At 45.4% G+C, this 21,367-nt stretch overlaps 1 protein-coding gene across 1 annotated transcript in view; it reads left to right on the forward strand.

Moving 5' to 3' along the window:
• LOC144101762 (guanylate cyclase 32E-like) overlaps nt 1-21,367 on the forward strand; it is a 276,494-nt gene that overhangs the window by 185,243 nt on the left and 69,884 nt on the right. Inside the window, exon 4 of the mRNA XM_077634950.1 lies at nt 17,735-17,854. Coding sequence (XP_077491076.1) covers nt 17,735-17,854 — 120 coding nt within the window. The remainder of the gene's footprint in view (nt 1-17,734; nt 17,855-21,367) is intronic.

Consider the following 21,367-nt stretch of genomic DNA (forward strand, 5'->3'; position numbering starts at 1 on the left):
TCCAAATAAGGGTAAATGAGGACCGTGACGGCGCATCTAAGAGCCGTGTTTATTTCTCAAATCCCCATCACGGCGCTGCAACTTCACTACTGGGTGCAGTTGAACTACGTAACTAATACTCCGACATGAATAAAAATGCGGTACATCGCGCAAAACTACGTATTCTCACTCTCATTAGATAAAAAAATGAAAGCAGGTACTTTCTGTTGCACTATGCCAAGCCGAAGCCGCAATAAACACGGGGCATAGTCCTTTAACCAACTACGTCTCTGCAACTGCTTTCACGTGCGTTAATCTGGATATATAGTTTGGAGTTAATTATTGAAGCAAAGGGTTCGCGTATTGAATGCATGTTTCTCAGCTGTTGGGAATCACAAAGATGCTAAGGTAAAGGCCAAGTAAAACAAGACACTCTTACTGTGCAGGAACAGATTTGCAAGTTTGATTCTCGAGTCACTGCCTCTGGCTTTTCAAGTTTCCAGAAAATGGTGCGCCTGTAAGCGAAGGATCGCATTACAACTGCTTAATAGCTCCGCTGACTAAAAGAGCCCTCGCTAACCTTTCTTTCTCTTTTAGTAAGTGTACGGGTGATAAGCTTCAAAGCCGATGACGACGCTTAATCCAGATGCGCCACAAATGGTCCACTAAGAGCTGTTTTTTTGTTTTACAGAGGTTTAACGTCCCAAAGCTACTCAGGCTATAAAGGACGTCGTAGTGAAGGGCTCCAGAAATTTCGTTCGCCCGGGGTTCTTTTATGTGCACTGGCATCACACAGTACACGGGCCTCTGGAATTTAGCCTCCATCGAAATTCGAACGCCGCGGCCGGAATCCAGCCCGCGTCTTTCGAGCCAGCAGCCGAGCCCCACAATCCATTCGATTATACGGAAATACCATCGGTTGTATATTATTCGCACTACATCCCTTGCCCTTGTCAATTTGCATTTCTTAATTTGAGCATAACATTTAGGAACACGAAATTTACTCCTTGTGCTCCAGAATAGACGGCTGGTGGTCACAGCTGACCGAAGTAACGCCAGTGGTCCAGGCAGGAAGGCCTACGAGTATTGGAAGCCGGTGAGCACCACTGGGCTTGCGAACAAGCGGTGTTTAAGGGGTAGCTTCAATACACGAGTGGAGAAGTGAAAGAGATGTTCGCGTGATGGCCTATACACAAGTGCGCAGCTGTGCACTTTAGGTGTCCTACCGGCGCATGCGGCCGAAACATTACGTGCTCCACGTTTTATCTGGCCATTGTTACGTCGGTAGCAACAAAGATGATTTTTCAGGTAAGAGGTCTCGCCCACCACAATTAAGCTAGGCCGCACTGCATCACGTCATAAACAATATTTCCGGCAACGCCTACTCACCGACAAATTGTAGTCCATGAACGCTACAGAAACAGTTTACGCTGTGGTGACGCGATCTGTGAGGGCATGACCGATGCGTTACTGAAGCCGGCCTTCCGGTCAGAAGAGCAAGGAGAGGGACGTTGCAGCTGCTATGCTGCTGTCACGTTTTGTTTTTTTTTGCAGCAGGAGAAAGACAATAAGCCTCAAATTTTTTTACGCAGTTGGGAGGTGAATTACGATTTTGCTAGCAAACAAAATGGAGTGCGCCAGTTTGCTCGCGACTACACATATGTTAAACGTGATGCTAAGTAGAAGATGTTGGAAATATGAGGAGAGGGGATGGAGGGTAGACGACCTATAAGTAGCAAGTCGTTCGCCTTTGCGGAAGTACATTCACAAGCAGTTTGACAAATTCGAGCACATATATGTGAGTCGAGCACAGATATTTTCTATCATTACACATCGAAAACATTATACATCGAAAACACCGATTATCCTCTTGAAATTCTCGTGTAAAAGTATAGGCATTTCGCGCAATATATATCAAGCTCCAATTTAAGTGGTCATTGTATTTATCGAAAAGCACGCTACGCCCCTGCAAGTGACGCTTCTCCTCACGACGCTCTTTCATCAGTTTTCGCGAGCGAAAACTGGTCAACTGCGCATCCTTTGGCACATATGGCAGCAAGCGCTTGTGCTGTGAAACTGCGCGACGAAGCGACCGTGAGGTGTGCTTAGGGGTGTCCTTCGGATTCGTGTACTCAATTTCCACACCACACCCCCGTCACGCGGTGAAGTGGACCTCACTCGTGTAGCACTCGTGGCAGCACTCGTGTAGTGGTTTTAGCTTGCTTCGCTGCCCTAGCCGTTGTTGAAACGAAGTGTACATCAATTTTTAATGAGAAAGGCTTACTTTTATAACGGAGTGTAAACAGGAATAGATATCTTATGATAGGCATGGGCTTGTTCCGAAGCACTGTCTGCTGCACCTTCGGTGCGAAGCATATTAGGCCTAGAAATGACTAGCGAGCGGTGCGCTACCAGCACGCCGGCCGGCAGCACGTCGTGTAAAGAAGCACATCACTAGCGTGAGTGCTGTTTGTTCTTGATTTTAGGTTACAGATAAGCTTATCGACTTCCATTTCTTATGTATCGAATTATCGATATATGGGACTCTTTCGGGATCCTTTTGGAGTTCTATATATCCTGATTCGACTGCACTCAATAAAAACAACTAGAGAAGCTGAGACAGATGCAACAGAGAACACTCCTCTTTAATTTTCATGTATTTTGGCTTCTTTATCCAACATGTTCTACCGATATCCTGAAGACTATGTAAAGATAAGGATAGAGGAGAAACCTTGCAAACGAAAAAAAAAGTAAAAGCGAACAAAAGAGTAATGAACTCTTGAAATTCACTGGCATCTGAATAAACGACTATAGCATAAGGAAAACAAAAAGAAAGATGTCCAGACACGGCTTTATGGCCTCGCCCTGCAAATGGTGCGGCTGCTTCCGGCATTGAGGGATGCACAGTTCGGGAAGAAACGCGGCGGAAATCAGAGCACGAGATAAGAAAAGCGGCTTTTAACGATAAAGCACAAGACTGCAGCATTAAGAGGCAGTCCATCGCCGAGCTTTCAACCCTGAGATTTCTGTAAATTTATGTCTTCACATTCTGGTTTCAGCTTCTTAGTGTGTTGCAGCATTTTACGCGTTTCGTTCAGGTAACCTGACGTGGCTGAATTCAATTTTGCTGTGCTTTGTTTCTTCAAGGCTGCGCACGAGTCTTCCTCAAATTCCACATTTAACGCATTTTTTTTCATATTCAAGCTTTGAATCCGCCCTATTTTGTTACATCATACTTTTTTTTCTATGTATTACGTTCTCTCTCTTTTATTTATCATCCCGTTTTTTGTAGTTAGATTTCCTCAAAAAGCGTCATAGAAGCCGTTTTGAGACATAGTATTTGCGCATCAAGCATAATCTTTTTCTTTCACTTTTTTTTGCTTAAATGCTTTATCTTGTCTCTTAAGGCATGTCTGTCTTTAATGTGCGGGCTTTAAAGCGAGACTGCATTGGCCGCATTCGCTTCTTGCTCTTCTTTTGGTTTTCACATCTCTCTCTTTAGCCTCCTCTCGTCGATTCTATCTGTTTCACATGCTCAAAAAGAGACGCTGCTGCCAACAAGTAAAGTTTTTGGATATAAAGTAACGACAGCATTTAGCTTTTGTGCCTTTTTGCCGCAAGTTTCTTGGAAAGCTAAATTTTTCTAAGCGTTAGCCATACAGACCGCAAAAGAATATTTCGCTAGCTTGGTCCTCGATGAACGCCGCACCTTTCAATCGTGCTTAGCTCGGGCCCCTGAGCGGGCCACGAATTACAACAAGCAAAATGCATCGAAGTAATTCTAGCGGATTGACAGATTTATTACTGGACAGTTATTTTATACAAGGAATTCGTAATGCAGTGGGTCATATGGATGAGAGAATCTCGTCACTGATTACAGCGTTGCGGAAATAACCAGAGAGTTTGCTACCCTCTGGAAAGCTAAATAAAAATATCGTTGGAAAAGACGCAGACACTTCCCAGAATAGGTTAACATGGCTGACATAATTCTTTCTCGGTATCCGTTGGGATCGCTTTGACGTATCGCTCAATTTGCTTTAAACGTTTAAAAACGCAGCTGCTGCAGCTAGTACTTGAAGCAGCTTTCATTAGGCGCTGTAGTTAAGGAGATCTGAGTACGCAGAGGAGGGCCCCCCTTTTGACTTTGATTTTCGGTTTTAGAATAAGTTGAGCACGACGCAGCGAGCTATGGAAAGAAAAATGGTAGGTGTAACGTTAACAACCAGGAAGTGGGCAGACTGATTCAGGGATAAAATGCGGGTTACTGACATCCTAGTCGACATCCACAGGAAGACATGGGCTTGGACAGGGCATGTAATGCGAAGACAAGATAACTGTTGATCTTTCAGCGTGACAGAGCCGATTGCAAAAGATGGCAAGCGTGGCAGGGGGCGGCATAAAGTTAGGTGGGCGGATGACTCTAGACAGTTTTAGCTGTGCGTACGCAACGGCTTAGCGTGCGCAAGGAGTTTGCGGGGACGTTAGTGCGCATGCGCAGAACGCAAGCCCTGCGTCTTGCGTATGTACGCTAACCAGTGGACTTTGCGTTGCGGCGCTTGCGTGGTTAGCGTCGACAAGATGGCGGCGCCCTGCTCGCCCACTTCGGAATAAATACATGTCGCCGCTGGATTCTCCGACGCAATAGCTCGCTTAAATGGTAGCGGTTCGCTTTTATTTCGCCTACTCTTGCCCACACGTAGCGGTATAAGCGACAACTAGCCCCTGTTTTTCAGATAATTTGGCGATTTTCAAGCTCCTAGGCCTAACTAAATGCAGTGTGTTTTCCTCGTAGCAATGACACCTGGCGAAGCAGTTTTCTAGCCCTTAGTCCGTTCTTACATTTTCTTCGGTTTGCAGTTTTTCTACTTGGAACAAAAAAAGGATCGCAATGCACTCATCCTAGTTATCAGTAATCACGAATTAAATTTTCTTCAACCCAGCGTTGATGTGCTTTGACGTCTTGTCACTAGATGGCGCTACCGTTTACGCGTGCGAGAGATGGACGCTACGGCACGGCCAACTAAAAATATAATTCGGAGAGGACAGCGTAACGCACGCAGCGCCGTAGCGCTTTGCGTACGCACAGCTAAAACTGTCTATTAAGAAGTTTGCGGGGATAGGGTGGGCGCAGCTGGCGAAGGAGAGGGTTAATTGGAGGGACATGGGAGAGGCCTTTGCCCTTCAGTGGGTGTAGTCAGGCTGATGATGATATGGCGGGCGAAGCTTACCGGCGGCAAAATGGCAACAACTGTAAATGCCATGTTTCCGATTTCACCAGCGTTGTCATTGTCGCAATCGGCGTAACTCTATTGAATGCTAGGAGGAAAGAGAACGGAGAAAGGGAAAACACGGGTGGTGCATTATGCTTATTGCTTCTGCCATTCGCCCGTTTCCCTCATCATGCCTGTCACGCCAAGTGTCCGCCTTGTACGGATCACTGAGGGACCGTGAGTGACGCACTGGTGCGTGACGATGCGTGACGACGCGTGACAGTACGTGACGGCAGTCCTTGAATTCATGGGGTATCTCACCGAAACGGGGACGTGGGGCGTCCCGTGGAATGCCCCTGATACGGCATGCACTACACGGGATGACGGGCAGCTGCCGATTAACTCATCGGATATGGCTCCGGCATAAACTGAGGAGGGGAAAATGCCGGCTTGATCTCCAGGCCTGCGACTTGTATAATGGCGGCTGCTGCCATACTAGGCGAGCCAAGGTTGAATTTTATGGAGCTACTCATGGATCTTCGGACGTAACAGCTTTCGCAATGATGAATTGTTACTACCGGCGGAAAAAGCGGCCGCAGTGCTGAATGTATCACCGAGTTCTTTCGCAAGTTTTTTCGTCGGCAACACTACTGCAGGGCTCGCTCAATTACCGTAGCTTCTTTAATGTAGTCTGGGGCAGTCCGCGGGGATTGCTGACAAAACTAGCCAAAACTTGGTCCTTGACACCTTGCATCTTATGGCGCAGCTTCGTGGCGTCCGCTATTTCGAAGTCAGCGCACTGGCAAAGGCGGATCATGCCCTCGGCAAATATGGCAACTCTGTCGTTTGGTTTTTGGATGTGGGCATCCAGGAGGTGGCGTGCACGATCTAGGTGGTCTATGCTTTGAAGATCGGCCTCTCAGTTCTAGAAGGCGGCGGCTGCTACGGCGTACTGGCGTGCAGACAAGCAGCCCATACAAAAACGTCCTATGGACGTCTGTGGAAAAAGCAGAGTCCCTCTATGGCATTTTATGAACGTCTTTAGGCATCCAAAGAGGTGCTAATTTCCAGCTATTGAAAAATCTATACCACTAAATCCACAGCTTTTGAACCATAAAACTGTTTTTAGCTCTTCATAGAAAAATAAATCCGCCTTAAACTGCGGCTATAGGACATAAGGGAGGTATATAGGTGTTTGGGCCAAAGACCTATAGCCGGCCATAGGAAATTTTTTTTCATGGCGAGAAGCCGGTGGGGACTCGATGAGCGCTTCAGTAGGGGCCTTGGACATAGGGTCGTAGAGCTCGAACCTCCACAAGTGTGACGTAGCAGTTTGGGTTAGGGACTCAAGGCTTTTAATTGGCGTGTCCTAGACGGCAGAGAAACGCCAACACCGAGAAGCACTGAGAAGCGTCAGCAGCACCAAGAAGTGGCTGGAGCTGATCTTCAGCCTCTGTACAAAGCCACCAGAGCGTCTCATGAGCTTCGTGCCGAGGACACGCCGAGCGAGGACGGTTGCATACACGGCCATAGAAAGTCTATATACTAAATTGCACAGGGACACCACAAAAAAAATAGTGCTCGGATATATGACTCAGCACTATAGTGCGCAGAAGAGGCACTAAATACAGGCCGAGCGGTTGCAGACTTTCAAGCCAATCATTAATTCGGCGAAAAGCACCGTCTTCTTGTGCTTTGCCCTCGTGTAGTCATTCAGTATGCTCGAGCGCTTAGTGCGAGTGCTAGCATTAAGTGAACTCAAAAGGCAATATAGTTTCTTAACCTCGCACGCGTTGTCTTAAGTTTTGCTTTATTGGGCGGTTGGTTCATGGTCCGCACAAGTTGCGAGAAATAGGGCGTCTAATTGAGCTGAATTAAGACGCGCCTCAGGGCATGTCTGTCACCTTGCACCCACTAAGGCCCCCTGCAATCAACCTGCGGCCAGGCCTCGTCTTCAGAATGTTTGGTCTCCAAGAAGCGCTTGACAGGCACTAATTGCGGCCAGGTGAGAAGAGACACTGCTGCGCGACCAATTCCAATATCGATGGCAGAGCAAGGTAGCGACGGACGTTGCCTTGAGGTGAATTAAGACGCGAATTAACACAAGGCAACGAGAAAAAGGCGCTCAAATGAACTCGCCAGCCGCCGTCAGAACCGCTGCTCATTATTGACCATGGCTAACTGTTTTCTACTTATATTATTTTCACGCCCTCCCAGCCCTGTCGTTGAAAACGTTTTCAACATAAGAAATTGCAAAATAAAACGAATAAGCGAAGCCCTGTTTCTTTTCACCCTGATTTCGTTTTCTCTGTTTGATAAAAGTTGTTCACCGACCTGGAACAATTTTTTTCTATGCGCCGCCGCAAACGGACGCTTAGAAAGTGAAACTTTTATTCAATATTCGGACTTTTACCGACTTCTAGGCGATGTCTACTAGGCAAACTCCAGGTTTATAATTCCTTTAAGTCGTTTTCAGATAGAGAAGTTGCAGCTATAGGTTGATGCCGGTTGATATCTTTTACTCCAAATACTGATGTTCTGTCTGACGCTAAAACCACGGGCGGCGTCGCACCTCGTACCCCGTGCCAACGCTGATAAAGTTCGGTAAGCCTTTATTTTATTGAGCCCCTTTTGCGTTATCGCTTAAACTGCACTAGACTTCCAATATTTGTAGACACGAATATTTGGCCTTTAGTTGCCTACTCCAAACCCTTCTCTTTATTTTTAGTAGCTCCCGACTGTATACCTTTCCTCTGTAGCCATTAGCAGTATTTTCGTATACTGAGCATCAATAAGCTGTTAAGTTAATTCCAAACGGAACTTGTCTTTTTAATTACCAGTGCTTGCTCATCAAGGAGGGCTAGAATGCTGGAAAGCAGGCCCCGATGGTTAGGATTCAGCTTGTTATCGGAAACGCATGTTTTCTTACCTGTAATTTCCACACAGAAGAAAAGAAACAACTTACAATGCCACTTCAACACTACGACTCGCAGTAAGAATCCGCTTCTGGCTTGTTTGGCGTCTGCAACCACGCACACAGTGCCAGAAATGTTCCAGAAAGTGTCTTGGAGGCTGCTACCCGCATGGGCGCGTCTTCGCGAACTATGCAACTAGTCTCGGAGTCTCATTTGAAGCACTGGTAATGTTGATTCTTTTGTTTCTTAGTCTATGTACCTTCTCCCATGTGATGCATGCTATAGTCCAATTTACTGGGATATCTTGATTGCTTATTAGTACATGCGGGAAAAAGGTCTATAAATTTCTTATAGTAGGAAAATGTGGCGTCGTTCCCGTATATAAACTATCAATCTGTGTCACGACGAAGGCTCCGCTGTTTCTGCACCGAACTGCGATGAAAGCCACGTAGCCATCAATTCCGGCCAAAAGCATTTTTGAACGAAAAATAGTTTATGAGCGCAATTTTTTCATACATCGTAAGATTTGACTATAACAATCAATCAGGCTTGAATTTTCTTGCTATTCACGTTTTTGCTATCGTCAAAAGCGTACACCATTAGTTTTCTATTGCAGTCTTAACTGCACCATGCTAGCTATGGAAACACTATAAAAGGAAGGTTTTTCTACATATCGGAAAAATGTACCATTACCTTCAATATCTCTATACAGGTACCTTACTCTTTTGCAATATTCAAAACTTTTGTCCAAGGAAGTTGGCAATGTCATCCTGTAATTTTGTTGCCCATCCTCGGTGCGTGTTATATACGGCAAGAAAATCAGTAATAATACTGGTCAGTTCAAAAAAACCATTTGAAGAAACAGAAAAGGAGAAACAATACCGCATGTTCTGCTCCACAAGTGCCACCTCTGAGCTAGTCGCGCAGCCTGAATGTGCACTTCTTGGCAGAAATTTTCTTCAAAGGTGTCACCTGCTGTGGAATGTGTGCACGTCACAAGCAGTTCGAAAAAGATGACATCATTTATTGAAGAGCTACAAACGGCAATCACGGTTTCCGTCATCCGCTTCTAAACTTTAAGGCGTTTAGAAGGCGAGTTTGCTGGATCAAGGGGTCCTTCTTCCTCAGTGTGCAAACACTAACGCTGTCGATGGCACACACAGGCCGCCCCGAATGTTCTTTACATCCGTATTGGTGGGCTTTACTTGTTTTGAGCTGATGACTGCGTCTACTATGTGAACTGGACTACGAAGGCGTTTCCGATATAGCGATAGTATCCTATCGACGCCACACACAACCAGAAGTGGTGCATCTGGTGCGCCTTAAGGACTATGGTGCACTAATGTAAGTTAGGTTTTACTTTGGCTTCCTTTTGTACTTTTTTTCTGAAGCATGAGGACAATGCTTATTTAAGAGAGGGAAATGCTGTGAATCACTTTGTGTTCCTTGTTTTTGGATAATGTTCTTTAGTGTTTGCCGGTAGCACGGCGCCATATAACTTCATCACTCGAGAGGGAACGAGACTTCTCCAGAATTATTGTAGCCTTTCACAACTGTTTACACGATGATCAAGATTACAACCCGCATTTAATGCTTCCTATCTCGAGAGCTTGCCGCTGTTCTTAAATTGAGTACGGCGGTGCGCGACAGTCATTCTGAACATCGACTTAACGCATTTTCCGATGTCACCGGCGCCTAGTTAAGTTCTCCTAAAGAAAGACCGTAACCATAATAAATAGTTCTCGTGTATTGGCATCAGTCTGCTTTTCCAGCTCTTAGTCTGAAGGCCGCTTCTTGCTTTTTTGTAGATTATTAACATGGTAGTAACTACGTGAGATGGAAGCTAACCAAAATAGTCCTCATTTCAGAACAATTTTCGGGGAACAAAATTACTGGTTGATAAACAATGTAATGTTGAACTTTAGTCGCTTTGTTTATTTATTGTTACGGGATCCACAAACAGCACTTCTCTATAATTACGACGTGTAGTTTTGAATTGGCGAAGGCGAATGAAAACAACGGTCTTTGAGGACAAAGTCGATATAAGCTCCTGTGGAGTAAAATTGATACGAAGCTTGTTTCAGAAAGGCTGGAGTAGAGACGCAATTTCACTTCGTTTTGAGTTCGTTCTTGTTGGGTTGGCTTTTTTTCCTTAGCGCGGTTCTTCCTAAATTGACCGTGGGTACTATTCGCAGCGCTTCTGCGTCGGATGAAAGTGTTATGCTGCAAGGCTACTAGAAAGCGTGATAAATAAGCCTTGTTCTGGGAAAAAAAGCATTCTTATTTCAATGACTGACAAAAAATCTTAATGTCATGTAATGGCACGTCTGCATGCTTAAAACATTAAGCCTGAGCGCACAAAAAAGCTCCTCATGTTCTGAAATGTAGGTAGAAAAAATACTTAATCCAAATAGTTTCACCTCTCGCACTCCAAAAAAACAAGCTAAGACCGACTCATAAGCGCTATGTTTTTTTGTGTATGTACGCTTTAAAATGCTTGATTTGAATAGAGATAAATTACTAATTCACACATCAAACAAAGAGGGTATCATTGCCGCATGCACCTACGAAACTGAAGTAAGAACTGGGCCTGGCACTTAATACCGTGTCCGAAGCAACGAGTTCTGTTCGCCTGACTGAGCATATATTGGGGCTCACTTAATCGGTAACAAGTACACAACCTGGCTATCCAAGAGCTTGTCGCCGCGCAGTCTCTTAGTTGAAAATTCTTTTCAGTCTCGTTGTCAGAGTCGTTGCAAGCATCGGATGCATTGCAGGAAAAGCATCGTGACCTCTACGACGGCTCAGGGATGAGGGTAATCTCACTCGTGTAATGGGCACGAGTGACCGCGCCTCCGCTTGTGTTATTCGAGCTGGTAAGCGCACAAGGTCTCCTTCGCTGCTTCCGCTGCATTAGGAGCATCCGCCATCAGCCGCTTTTCATAGCTGAGCAGCTCCCTTGGATTCCTTTGCCGCTTTTGGTGCTTTACGTGCTTGCATTTTCAATATTCATTTTGGCGCTTGGCGTCTCTCGTTGGTTTAGCCCTTTCACACGCCATCGCGTTTGCTCGCTATTTATTACCTTGGCTGACAGTCACGGCACTGAACAAACGGACGAATGATGACGACGAAAGCGAACAAGGTGCGGGAGAGTACCGTTCGGACGTGTAGCGCGTAAGGCTGAGGCTATGGCCGAGTGATATATGTAGTCGTGAATAGAAGGCGATCAGCTTGCGCCGATGCTGGTTCGATTATGCTACGGCAAAGTTTGCTTTTGCTGGATACCATTCAGACGGAAAATTACGCAGTGATTTGTATAAGTGCAGCATCATGCTTAGCCTGTGGTTCGCCGCAGTTTCGGGAAGTTGGTCGCCGTATTTTACTGCAAATGAACGTTTAAAGCTTTCCACGCTTAAAAACACTTTAAATAATAATGATGGATCACAATAAGACAAATAGAATACTGAACGTGTAGCTGTCAATGCAACCAATTTGCTGCAATTGACTGCAAAGAACGAATAATATGGGAGGATTTTTTTGTGACGTATGGGCGTCTATTTGTTGAACAGCCCCCAGCTTCAGTGGCGCAGCCTGGAGCGGGTGGCGAAGAGTCGATTAAATATGAGCGCCCCCTTCTGCCGGCCTCTATGTACGAGTAAATGGCGGCCACCGCGTCAGCTGAGTGGCTGCCGCTGGCGGCGCTGCTATTTGTTAAAGATGACCAGGTCACCGCTATAGCATTTCACATTACAAGGTTACGTATCCTTGAAAATCCACAGCAGAAGCGTAACTTTTTATATTGTGATTCGCTGTCTGTTGAAGGCAGATATTTCGCGGCAGTATTATGTTGCGGTTGCATAAATTATGCTAGAAAGAGTAATGTGTTTGTGCAAGTGGAAAAGTCATCCAAATATAAGAGACTAACAAGGATGTTCAGTAATTTGTAATAAAATTGACTAAAAGAAGGCCTGCTCATGCGTGAGTGAGAAGTGTAAAAGTTTTGAGAAACTCATCAGGACATGTGTACGATATAATTCTGCGGAACTGGAAGACATCGGATTGGTTAGCTTAAGTCAAGCACATATTTATGCGATCTGGAAGAAATCGGAACCACATACATTCGCGTAATATCATCTGCACGTAAGATGCGTATTACAAGCTATTTACAAAGGCGGCCATAAATCATAGCTACCCAGCTAAACCTTGGTTTTGTACTGTAGAATACAAATCGAGATTTTTTAGAAGTAACCATCTCAACGAACACAGCCTATGCTCTTTTCCGTGCATGACTTAAAGAAATTTCGTTTTCTTAATACGAGCAACTTACTTGAGCGTCTATCTCGACATGTAATTCGACAAATCATGAATTCTTCTAAGTGAACTGAGCTGAAATGAAAACAAGATGGTGAGAAAATAACAAGGTAAAAAGCAGATGGAAAGATATGAGAGAGAGAAAGACGAACGGAAAGGCAGGGAGGTTAACAAGAGAAAGATAAGAAAGAGAAGTAGATTTAAATCGAAGATTCATTCTTAGCATAACTATTCGCATAAAAATTAAGACGGAGAGCGCATAAAACTGGACACGTCTTTTTAGCGCATTAGGAAAAACGTTAACTAAGTAGTCGTGAACAAGGCCTAGAAAGCTGCATGGAAATTTGCGAACGTTTCAGTAAGACAACAACCATAGACCTTGCATAAACGATAGTGAGGTGAGCGATTAGCACAATACACAGAAAGATTGAGCAGACCTTGTTTGCATCCACATTGCGTTTAGTGCTCTTAATACAGCAAATTGACCAGAGATCACCTTTATTCGTACTCTTGCGTAAAGCAAGGTAAGCAAGCAATCTGCTTTCGTTAGGAGCACTTCTTTTCTGGTACAGTGCTCTGCAATAATTGAAAAAAAGCACTTCCTTTTGTGTGGATTTCGCGCATCGCTGCAGCTTATGAAGCGTATAGGTGTGCTTCGTAAGCTCAATTTTCAAAGAGAAATAGTAAACGCAGCTTTGAAACATGGCAGAGAAATAAATGCAGTGCTCGATTCTAAGTCCCAATCTTCAGTTTTTCTACATTTTTAATCTTTCTTCGGTTCCTTTTCGCAATATTCGAAAAGTTGGGTCAGTGTTTGCAGCGTCAGGTAGGCAGAGGAAATATCAGCGGAGGAACATCAAAGAATGCTCATTTGCTTCAATCAAGCTCATAGTACTCCAGGAAAGTTTCGTTTCATATACCTATGCGTCCTTTGGGGTATCCCAGCTGAGTTGGTTCCGATTATGTATATTCTTAATTGAGTAGTCACGAGCTCAAGTTTATGGGATCGGGACGCTGATAAAAACCCATTACGGCGCTGTCATGCAAGCCGAAACGCATCGTATACCTGCAAACGTGAGTGCTTCTGCAGGCTTTATAATGCGGAGAGTCCGGCTATATTGAATTCGAAGGGGGTTGAGAAATATTTCGATATATTGACAATCACCATACAGAAGCTCCTCACTAATGTAGACCCAAGAAATAGTGATGCGCTTCTTGCAGCGACTTGAATTCCGCCCGCGCACCTCTTGCTAGTCATTGCTAGGCCTAAATTGCTTCCCAACGAATCCGCAGCGGACGGCGCTTTTAAAACTGGCCGCTGCCTATTATGTCTAATGACGTTGCCACAGCAGTAGAAATAGAATAGTCTGCTTAAAATTAACGCGCTGTTTGTTTCCAACAACGACAGCCATATGGCGTGAAAGAGGTGGGCATGAGACCAAAGTCCACCTTCAAGCACGCCATGCGTTCACAATGTCACGTGGTTTCACAGCGCCACCGCTTCAAGCAGGCACTCAACGCGGCGCGGTCGACTCGTTTTCGCATGCTTAAACTGATGAAAGACCGCAGTTCCTAAAATCGCCACTTGCTGTGAAAGGCGCACCGTTCGATATATCGAATATCCCGCTGAAAACGACTTCGATGAACGTGAACTTAGTTCGCGACACCAAACAAAGTAAGCAAAAGTTTTGAGGGAGGCGGCGAGGTGGCCAAAGACTCTTTTTCCAAGCGTTTCATCCTCTGCATAAGCCGCCCGCCAGTCTGGAGTAAAGCTTGAGCCCGTTGCAAAATCGGTAACTACAAGAAGGCCCCCGAGATCGAGCTCAAATCCTCCCGCATGCCAGGCGGATGCTCGAATCTCAAGAGCACGACTGACCGGCGGCTGGCTCGCCCAGCAGTACTACAGTGAGCTTACTCCCGACTACACGCGTCCCACAAGCATTTGCCGCTGAACTGCACAGTAGTAATCAACATAAAGGTGATGCCTTGAGTGCTAACTTACAGGGATAAACTCCTCCGCTGCCATTCACATCTGCAAAAAAAGAATATTCTTCAGAACAGGTGCTTCCTTTTCTTGATTCTTTCACCGCCACTTTTTTTCGTCTCTACCCTCTCTCTCATCCCTCCCTCTCCTCCGAAGACTCCTGCCTTCCTACGGCGTCTTCAGACAAACACCTATCCCAACCTGCACTACCTGCATCGCCTGCACCCAACACTCCACGAAGACAAATCTCTATAGTGCGGCGACACCCCAATCCTAACACATATCACACAGACATGTCTCCAAAATCTCCGCCACCTAAAGCCATGTAATGCGGTCCTGCCGCTGTGGGCGGCAAAGCTGACCAGCGCGTGCCTCGACTCTCATCGCCAGAAGATCGGGAGAAGCCTCCGGAGCCCTGAACTGAGGTCCCACCCACATGCACTCCAGTCACCCTCTTCAATAAATGCTAACACACTCACGGATTGTCACAGAATGAGTATTTGTCACATCAGAACAAAGTAATTCGTTTTAATGAGCTGGCACCAACGCGATCAACTTCATATTGACGTTGAATCTACATTACTACCTACGCAGAGTTGAAAATTAGAGCGAAGTCACCCTGGCTTGAAAGATATAATCCAAGTGAAGAAACAGATGCTGCGTTTTACTTTACGCACTGGCTTCATGAGTTCAGTATTTCCCCACAATTTTTTCTTTTTGAAATATTTTTTGTTAAAAAGCTCCTCTTCCATATAGAGATGCGCTGCCTTGCTTTGCATATACTCGTATGAATGTTTACTGAGGTATTCTTAACTACTTTATATGAAAGACGCCATTTTTGCTGATTTCTCATTCGTGCCACACATCGAAATCTACAATGTTGTAGCTCTCACGTCAAACCTTTTGGCGTCGAAGCGGTCGTCGACGTTAACAAGATTTCCCAAAAGATTCCAAATTACCGTTAATAAACTAGCTCAGCTTCAAATTTTTCCAGCGCTGTGGATTATGACAGCCGGTTTTCTGAGTGAAGGAGTGCCTAACTCCCACCGCCGTTTTATTAAGATTCAATTTACGCGTTATTAGGGGTGAATACCTGCGAGTGTTTTCAGCACTGAGCGCATTAAATTAGCGCTAGATAGCCGCACTATTTTCCGTGGCATGCTGGTTATATGTTCTCATTCTTTTACTGCAATTACCTAGGAAAATTTATGCCACGCTCAATGCATCAAATTTTTGGTTCAGCGCTATTCTGACTGAGAGTTACTATTTCTCTTGCTATTTCACTGGCATAGCGAAATGGAGTGACTGAACGCTCTCTCAAAATCGAGAACTCATCTAACTGGCCAGTGAACTTTTCAAACTGTACAAGTTTAGATTCCAGGACGACTTTAGAAGCATATTGCTCACAAAAGAAGGTGGCACGAACCATTCGGGCGACCTTCAGGAGCTTTATCTCGTGATTCAAAGTGTCACGCTTTTTATTAATCACCATCTTTCATGCTTTTCAAATGTAACAATCTGTGGCGTGAACTCGCCTAATGACACAAACTTCCGGTGAATTCGCGGCTTATCCCTACCGCTTTACACACTTCTATAACCTCTATGTTTCAAAAATTATGCTGCATTGTGAGGTGTATGTATTGGAATAAACGCTGAGTTCATTTCATCGAAGCAATTTTTTTTAAATGCAACTTGTGCTACAAGACATTCGATAGTTGTATCACAGCGGAGACGTGCTAGTGTTGAAGTATACCGTACGACTCCTGGATGACTGCAGCGCACGCGCTGGGACATCTGCGCATCCCACTTGGCCGCATGGCTCGCTGTGTGCGCGCGAAGGAGACGTGAAAAAATCTGGGGCACACTTCAATGCTTGCACGTCTCATCTATTCCAAAACACGTTACTTAGAGAAAAAAGGGTGATGTGATCTGCAACCTTAAGAAACTAAAAATGCATCACCGCTTTCTATTTTAATACAGCGAAACACTGTCATATAGTGGTCACTGTCTTTGAATCACACATAGGTTACTCTTTATCCAAGCTGACTAGGTGCGATGTTTATATATTAAAGCCTGTAGTTTCGAATAACTTGAGCTTTAGTTGCTCATAGCTAGCAGCGTTAGTTGCGAATTGGCTATGTACCTATAGCTTGCGTATAAAAAATTAGCGACTCAAATTTGACGAGCATCGTTGGCACGTGAAGCACATTTTGCAGTAATTTTGCAGGCACCACATGTACTAGCGAGATAAAAAAAAACTGCGTTCAGAAGTACACGTCGCAAGTCACAAGAGGTAAACAAGGGCTCTCTGGAAATGGGAAGATTATATCTTCCGGTTAAAGTGTAATTTCTAAGCACTCCGAGTCACTTGGAGCGGATGAGGTGAAAGACAAAAAAAAGGGAGAGGAAATAAATAGAGAAAAAATTAGTCGGAAGAAGAAAAGACATCAGAAATTACATTGCAAGCTTGTACCGGCTGCGTTTGAACTTGGGAATGTATTTCATTGCCGATTTGTTTACGATTCTCGCTCGCTTGACAAAGCGTTGGAATAAAGGCGCTACACTAGGAAAGGGACGACTGAACAGAACGAGCTACACTGGACAAGTGTAGCGCGTTTGCTCCCTCAAAATGTACAGCCGACTAGCCCCATTGCTGAAAACTATTTGCTGTTCCTTTCAGTGTGTACATATTTATGCCCAATCTTTACAAGTAGTATTATCTCCTCCATACAGTGCTTGAAGAGCTATTTTTTACGGCGCTCACATTTCTTTGGTATGCACTAGGGCCGACCTCAAATGTAAACAGCTATAACTTTCAACATAATAAACGGCCACATAAACGGCGCAGTCCAAGAAAGTAAATGCCCAATAAACAAAAGATCCGAAGAGGTATCTATATTTTGACACGTAGACAATGTTTGCGATTAAAAGTACGAATTACCATCCTATGGCAATGCTTACCTTCCCCTGAATTAAAGTGTAAATGCCGTAGATGCCCTTGCGCCAAAACAAAAAATCTAGCATCGTCATCAAAGTCTAAAGTTTAGCACAGTACCCAGACTTTTTTTCTTTCCTTTTGACTAAATAAATTGTTATGAACGCAGACCAAGCAAGCGCGGCTTATTTAAAATGATTGCAGACTGTGGCCGATGCCGCAAGTATATCCAGCAGGCGGCTTATTTGTAGACTGTCAAGTTGCCCATGATGTGGATGGCGACCATCGCGACCGCGGCTTCAGAGGCGCATAACTCTCCGGGAAGAAGAAGGAGTTTTTGTGCGCCGTACCGAAGACGGGAGTGAAACAGCCGCCTGTTTAAACGGTCTCTTCCTCGCAGCGATGCTCCGACCTGCGGGTGTCGGGCCGGTCGTTCCAGACATTCGCCCGAACGCTGCCACCGCTGTCCAAAGTCTCCAAGTCTGTCATCTCTCTGCTGCGGCACTACCACTGGGACCAGGTGAGTGGCCTCTTCGCGAACGTACAGGTAGAATCAACATGAGAGGGAACACAAGAGCGCGTGGCCTCCGCGCTTTGTCAAGCTGTGCCGCCGAGAGCCGGTAAGAATTTGCCGCGAAGACACATTCCCAGTAAGCACGGTCGGCTGTTCATTCTGCGCATGCTCCTAGTGCCTCCCGCTCTCGCCGGCACTCGGCGGCAGTGCTTGACGAAGCGTGGAGGCCACGCGCGCCCGTGTTCCCTCTCATAATTCTTATACCTGTATTTGTACCAGAGGAAGGTCTTAAACCTTCGCTCCAACGAAACAGAACGCGACTGGAAGATTTTGCGCCGAGTCACCACAAATGCGGTTAGTCCTCCAGATCATGACAGGTGCTAACCACTCAGTAGTTCTCGAAATTGACTGGAGACGGCTAGAGCGTGATGCTTGGCATTTTTTTAGCGTCGCCATGCAACACAGTTGAGAGCCAAAAGGAGAGTAGCCGAAAGGAGAGGCTTCTGCCATTCCAAACATCCGCCATTCTTCCAAACTTGCGTCATTCCAAACATCCGTGCCCTCCTATGTGTAAAGTCATGAGACTGTGCTTGTTGTGGTCGACTTCCCTTCCGTTCATATCTCATGCTCATGCTTGCATTGGTAAGATCTTCCTCACGAGTTTGGACGTTTTGCAACAACAACAAAAACAAAGCAAATAGAAGGCAACGGCACATGGCGGGATAGAGAAGAGCTCCGCGATCTTACCTTCTCAGCGCCGATCGTAAGCATCGCATTAAAAAAAGTAAATAAAACTAAAGGCAGAAAGAAAAGTGATACTTCGTACGGGGAATGCTGCTTCGACCTAAATTGGTACTTCGTATATATATTTGCTTATTGCTAATTGCTCGTGCATTTATTTGGCGTGAACAGTACCTTGGGCTCACCCACCAATAGCTTCTGCCAGCTTCTGTGTGGCAGTGAGCGGTTAATTAAGGATATTAAGCTGTTTTGCCGAAACGTAGACTGAAGTCAGCTAGAGAAAAGGGCGTGTGTCGGTTCTTTTGTGTTGCATTTTCTTTTCTACTGAAAGCATAAAAGGCGCACTTGGCGTGCACGAGGAAAATATATTTCATTAATAGTTCGCTAATCGCGTATGCCTTCTGACTGGACATTTCCGATTCATTGCCGGGATGACGCCTGGATATTTAGCAGCAGCTTTCTGAGAGTGCAGAGTGATTTGAAAGAAGACGTAAAGAAGTAAAACAAGAAAATAGCGTCAGACTCGCTATTTCTGTGTATCATTTGTTGAGGATTAACTACATATGATAGGAGTCTGGCATATAGACTGCGCTTCGACAACAGCAGTGCGCTTACCGGAAAAACTTAATCCGTTTTGGGAGGCGGAAACATAAGGAGCGATTCTTCAAGGCGACTGCTTTTGAATAGTGCCTGGTTGTGTGTATTTTCGGTTAAGAAAATAAATTGAGCCCTGAGCGCCGCTATGACGCCTTCTAGTGTTAAAAGATGAAATATGACTAATTTGTTGCAAGCGTTCCTTGGCGACAAGAACATTTATGTGGTAGCATATGGGCCCTATACTGAGTCATTGAGGGCAAAGCGCAAACGTGGGAAGAGCAGTGTAAATTCGTGACGCTGTCTAAACATGTGCGCTACTAATGTAGAGCAATTCAACGAGCTGGTCCTCTAAGTACCCAGTTAATGATGCCAGATATAACACGCTTAACTTTTAGCACTTCTAAAAAAAGAGGAGGAGCGGAATCAGGAGACTAAATCGTGCCTGAAACGAATATAATGGGATGTCTCAGACGGCTGTACTGCAAGCCAGGTCAGAGCGAGAGGGAAAATGAGACCGTGCTGACAGCGCGCAGATTCAGCCTCCCCCCCCCCCCCCCCCCAATGCTTTTATTCTCTCATAAAAGAAATGAACGCTAGAAGGGAGCGAGAGAGAACGATGAAGGCGAAGAGCGGCTAGGCGTTTGATGAGGCCGGCGTTGGTGCAACCTGCGATCTTTTGGCGCGGAGGTGCGAGGCATCTGAAGTAACCGACGTAACGAGGCGCCGGCCGCGTAACCTCCTCCTCGCTATCTCTACAGGGCCTTTGGCGTTTCCTTTAAAGCATGAACTGTAAAGCGTGCTTCTCCGCACACATTACCTTAATGTAACGGAGCACACTTTCCGTGTTTGCCTTTCAGTACAAGTTATCTGGTGACTATTTGGCGAAGTGACAAAAAAAGATTGAGTGGACAGACTCGCAGAAATGATTTTTGCGGCATGAGCTGGCACCTGAAATTCTTGAAAAGCGTAAGAGGCTGACATTTTTTTTTATTCTGCTAGCAATCAAACGCAGGTTACCGCAAAATGTGTCGGACGTTGGCGTGCGTAGACTCGGATGACAGGGGGCAGAGTGCAGAGAAAGGAAGGAGAAGGTAGAGGGAAAGTGTAAGAGGGAAGAAGGAGAGAGGAAAACCGTGTTCGGCAGTAATAGTCGAGGAGTGGGGAGAGTGGAGAGAGGTTGCGGCGTGTCACAGTGTAATTGCTGGATTAGATCACGAAATAAGTTACTTAGAGCCACACATTGATTGATGGAATGAATCACGCCATCCGCTCACATCTCTGAACCCAGTAGTGCCAGCATTAGGCCAGAGAGGAGGGGCACTAATCATAACGCATAAGGTCCTGTATGAATCCCATTCATCTTCTGATAATTTTTTGTCATTGGCTAAAATTGGAAATAATTAAATTAAATCTTCTTTTTTGTTTATTTAGGTATGCTGTTAAACAATAGTGCAACTTGCTTAATGCGCCAGCGCCAGTGTGAGCTAGAAAGAATTAGTCTACGTCACGCAATCTTTTGTAGCAAGCGTTTTATTATTTTTTTAGCAATAGCTACATAACGGTAGCATTTCGAGCCTTCAGCATGGCTGCGCCGCCACGCTCTCACGTGGTTAGTCACGTGGTGCGGAGCAGCTGCCGGCGGCACGGCGCCGTGGCTGATCACGTGGTTCTTCACGTGGTTGGTCACGTGGCCAAGTTCCGCTCGGGCAGCTGCAGCTATGGCGTCTCTCTGGGTTTAACCAAAGCTATACCACCGCCAATTTTTTTTTTACCATCATGGGAAGGAAGAGGATAGTGGTGCTACCTGATAAGTGTTACTGTGACACAACGGCTTGATGAACAAGCTTAAGACTCACATTCGGATTAGAAACACTGCCAAGAGAATGCTCCCTTTCTGTGTGTAGGTGGCTTTGGGTAATTACATGCCGAGCGAGAGCTGTTATAGACAGCCTTATGACCATAGTTTGTATCATTGATGAGAACACGCAGCGCTTTTGCGGCGCTGCCTGCACCAGCACGCGCCCAGAAACTTGCGCCCGCACACTGCCCAAGCTTCCCGCTACATGTACAAACACTGTTCCACTGTCAGTCTGGTCCACGTCGGTCATGATTTAAAATGTGAAGTAGCTTTTGTCGCGAAGCAAGTGGTTCGATGTCAGTATTGACGTTAAAGTATCGCTA

The sequence above is a fragment of the Amblyomma americanum genome, chromosome 8, assembly GCF_052857255.1.
Source record: "Amblyomma americanum isolate KBUSLIRL-KWMA chromosome 8, ASM5285725v1, whole genome shotgun sequence".
NCBI classification, from domain to species: domain Eukaryota; kingdom Metazoa; phylum Arthropoda; class Arachnida; order Ixodida; family Ixodidae; genus Amblyomma; species Amblyomma americanum.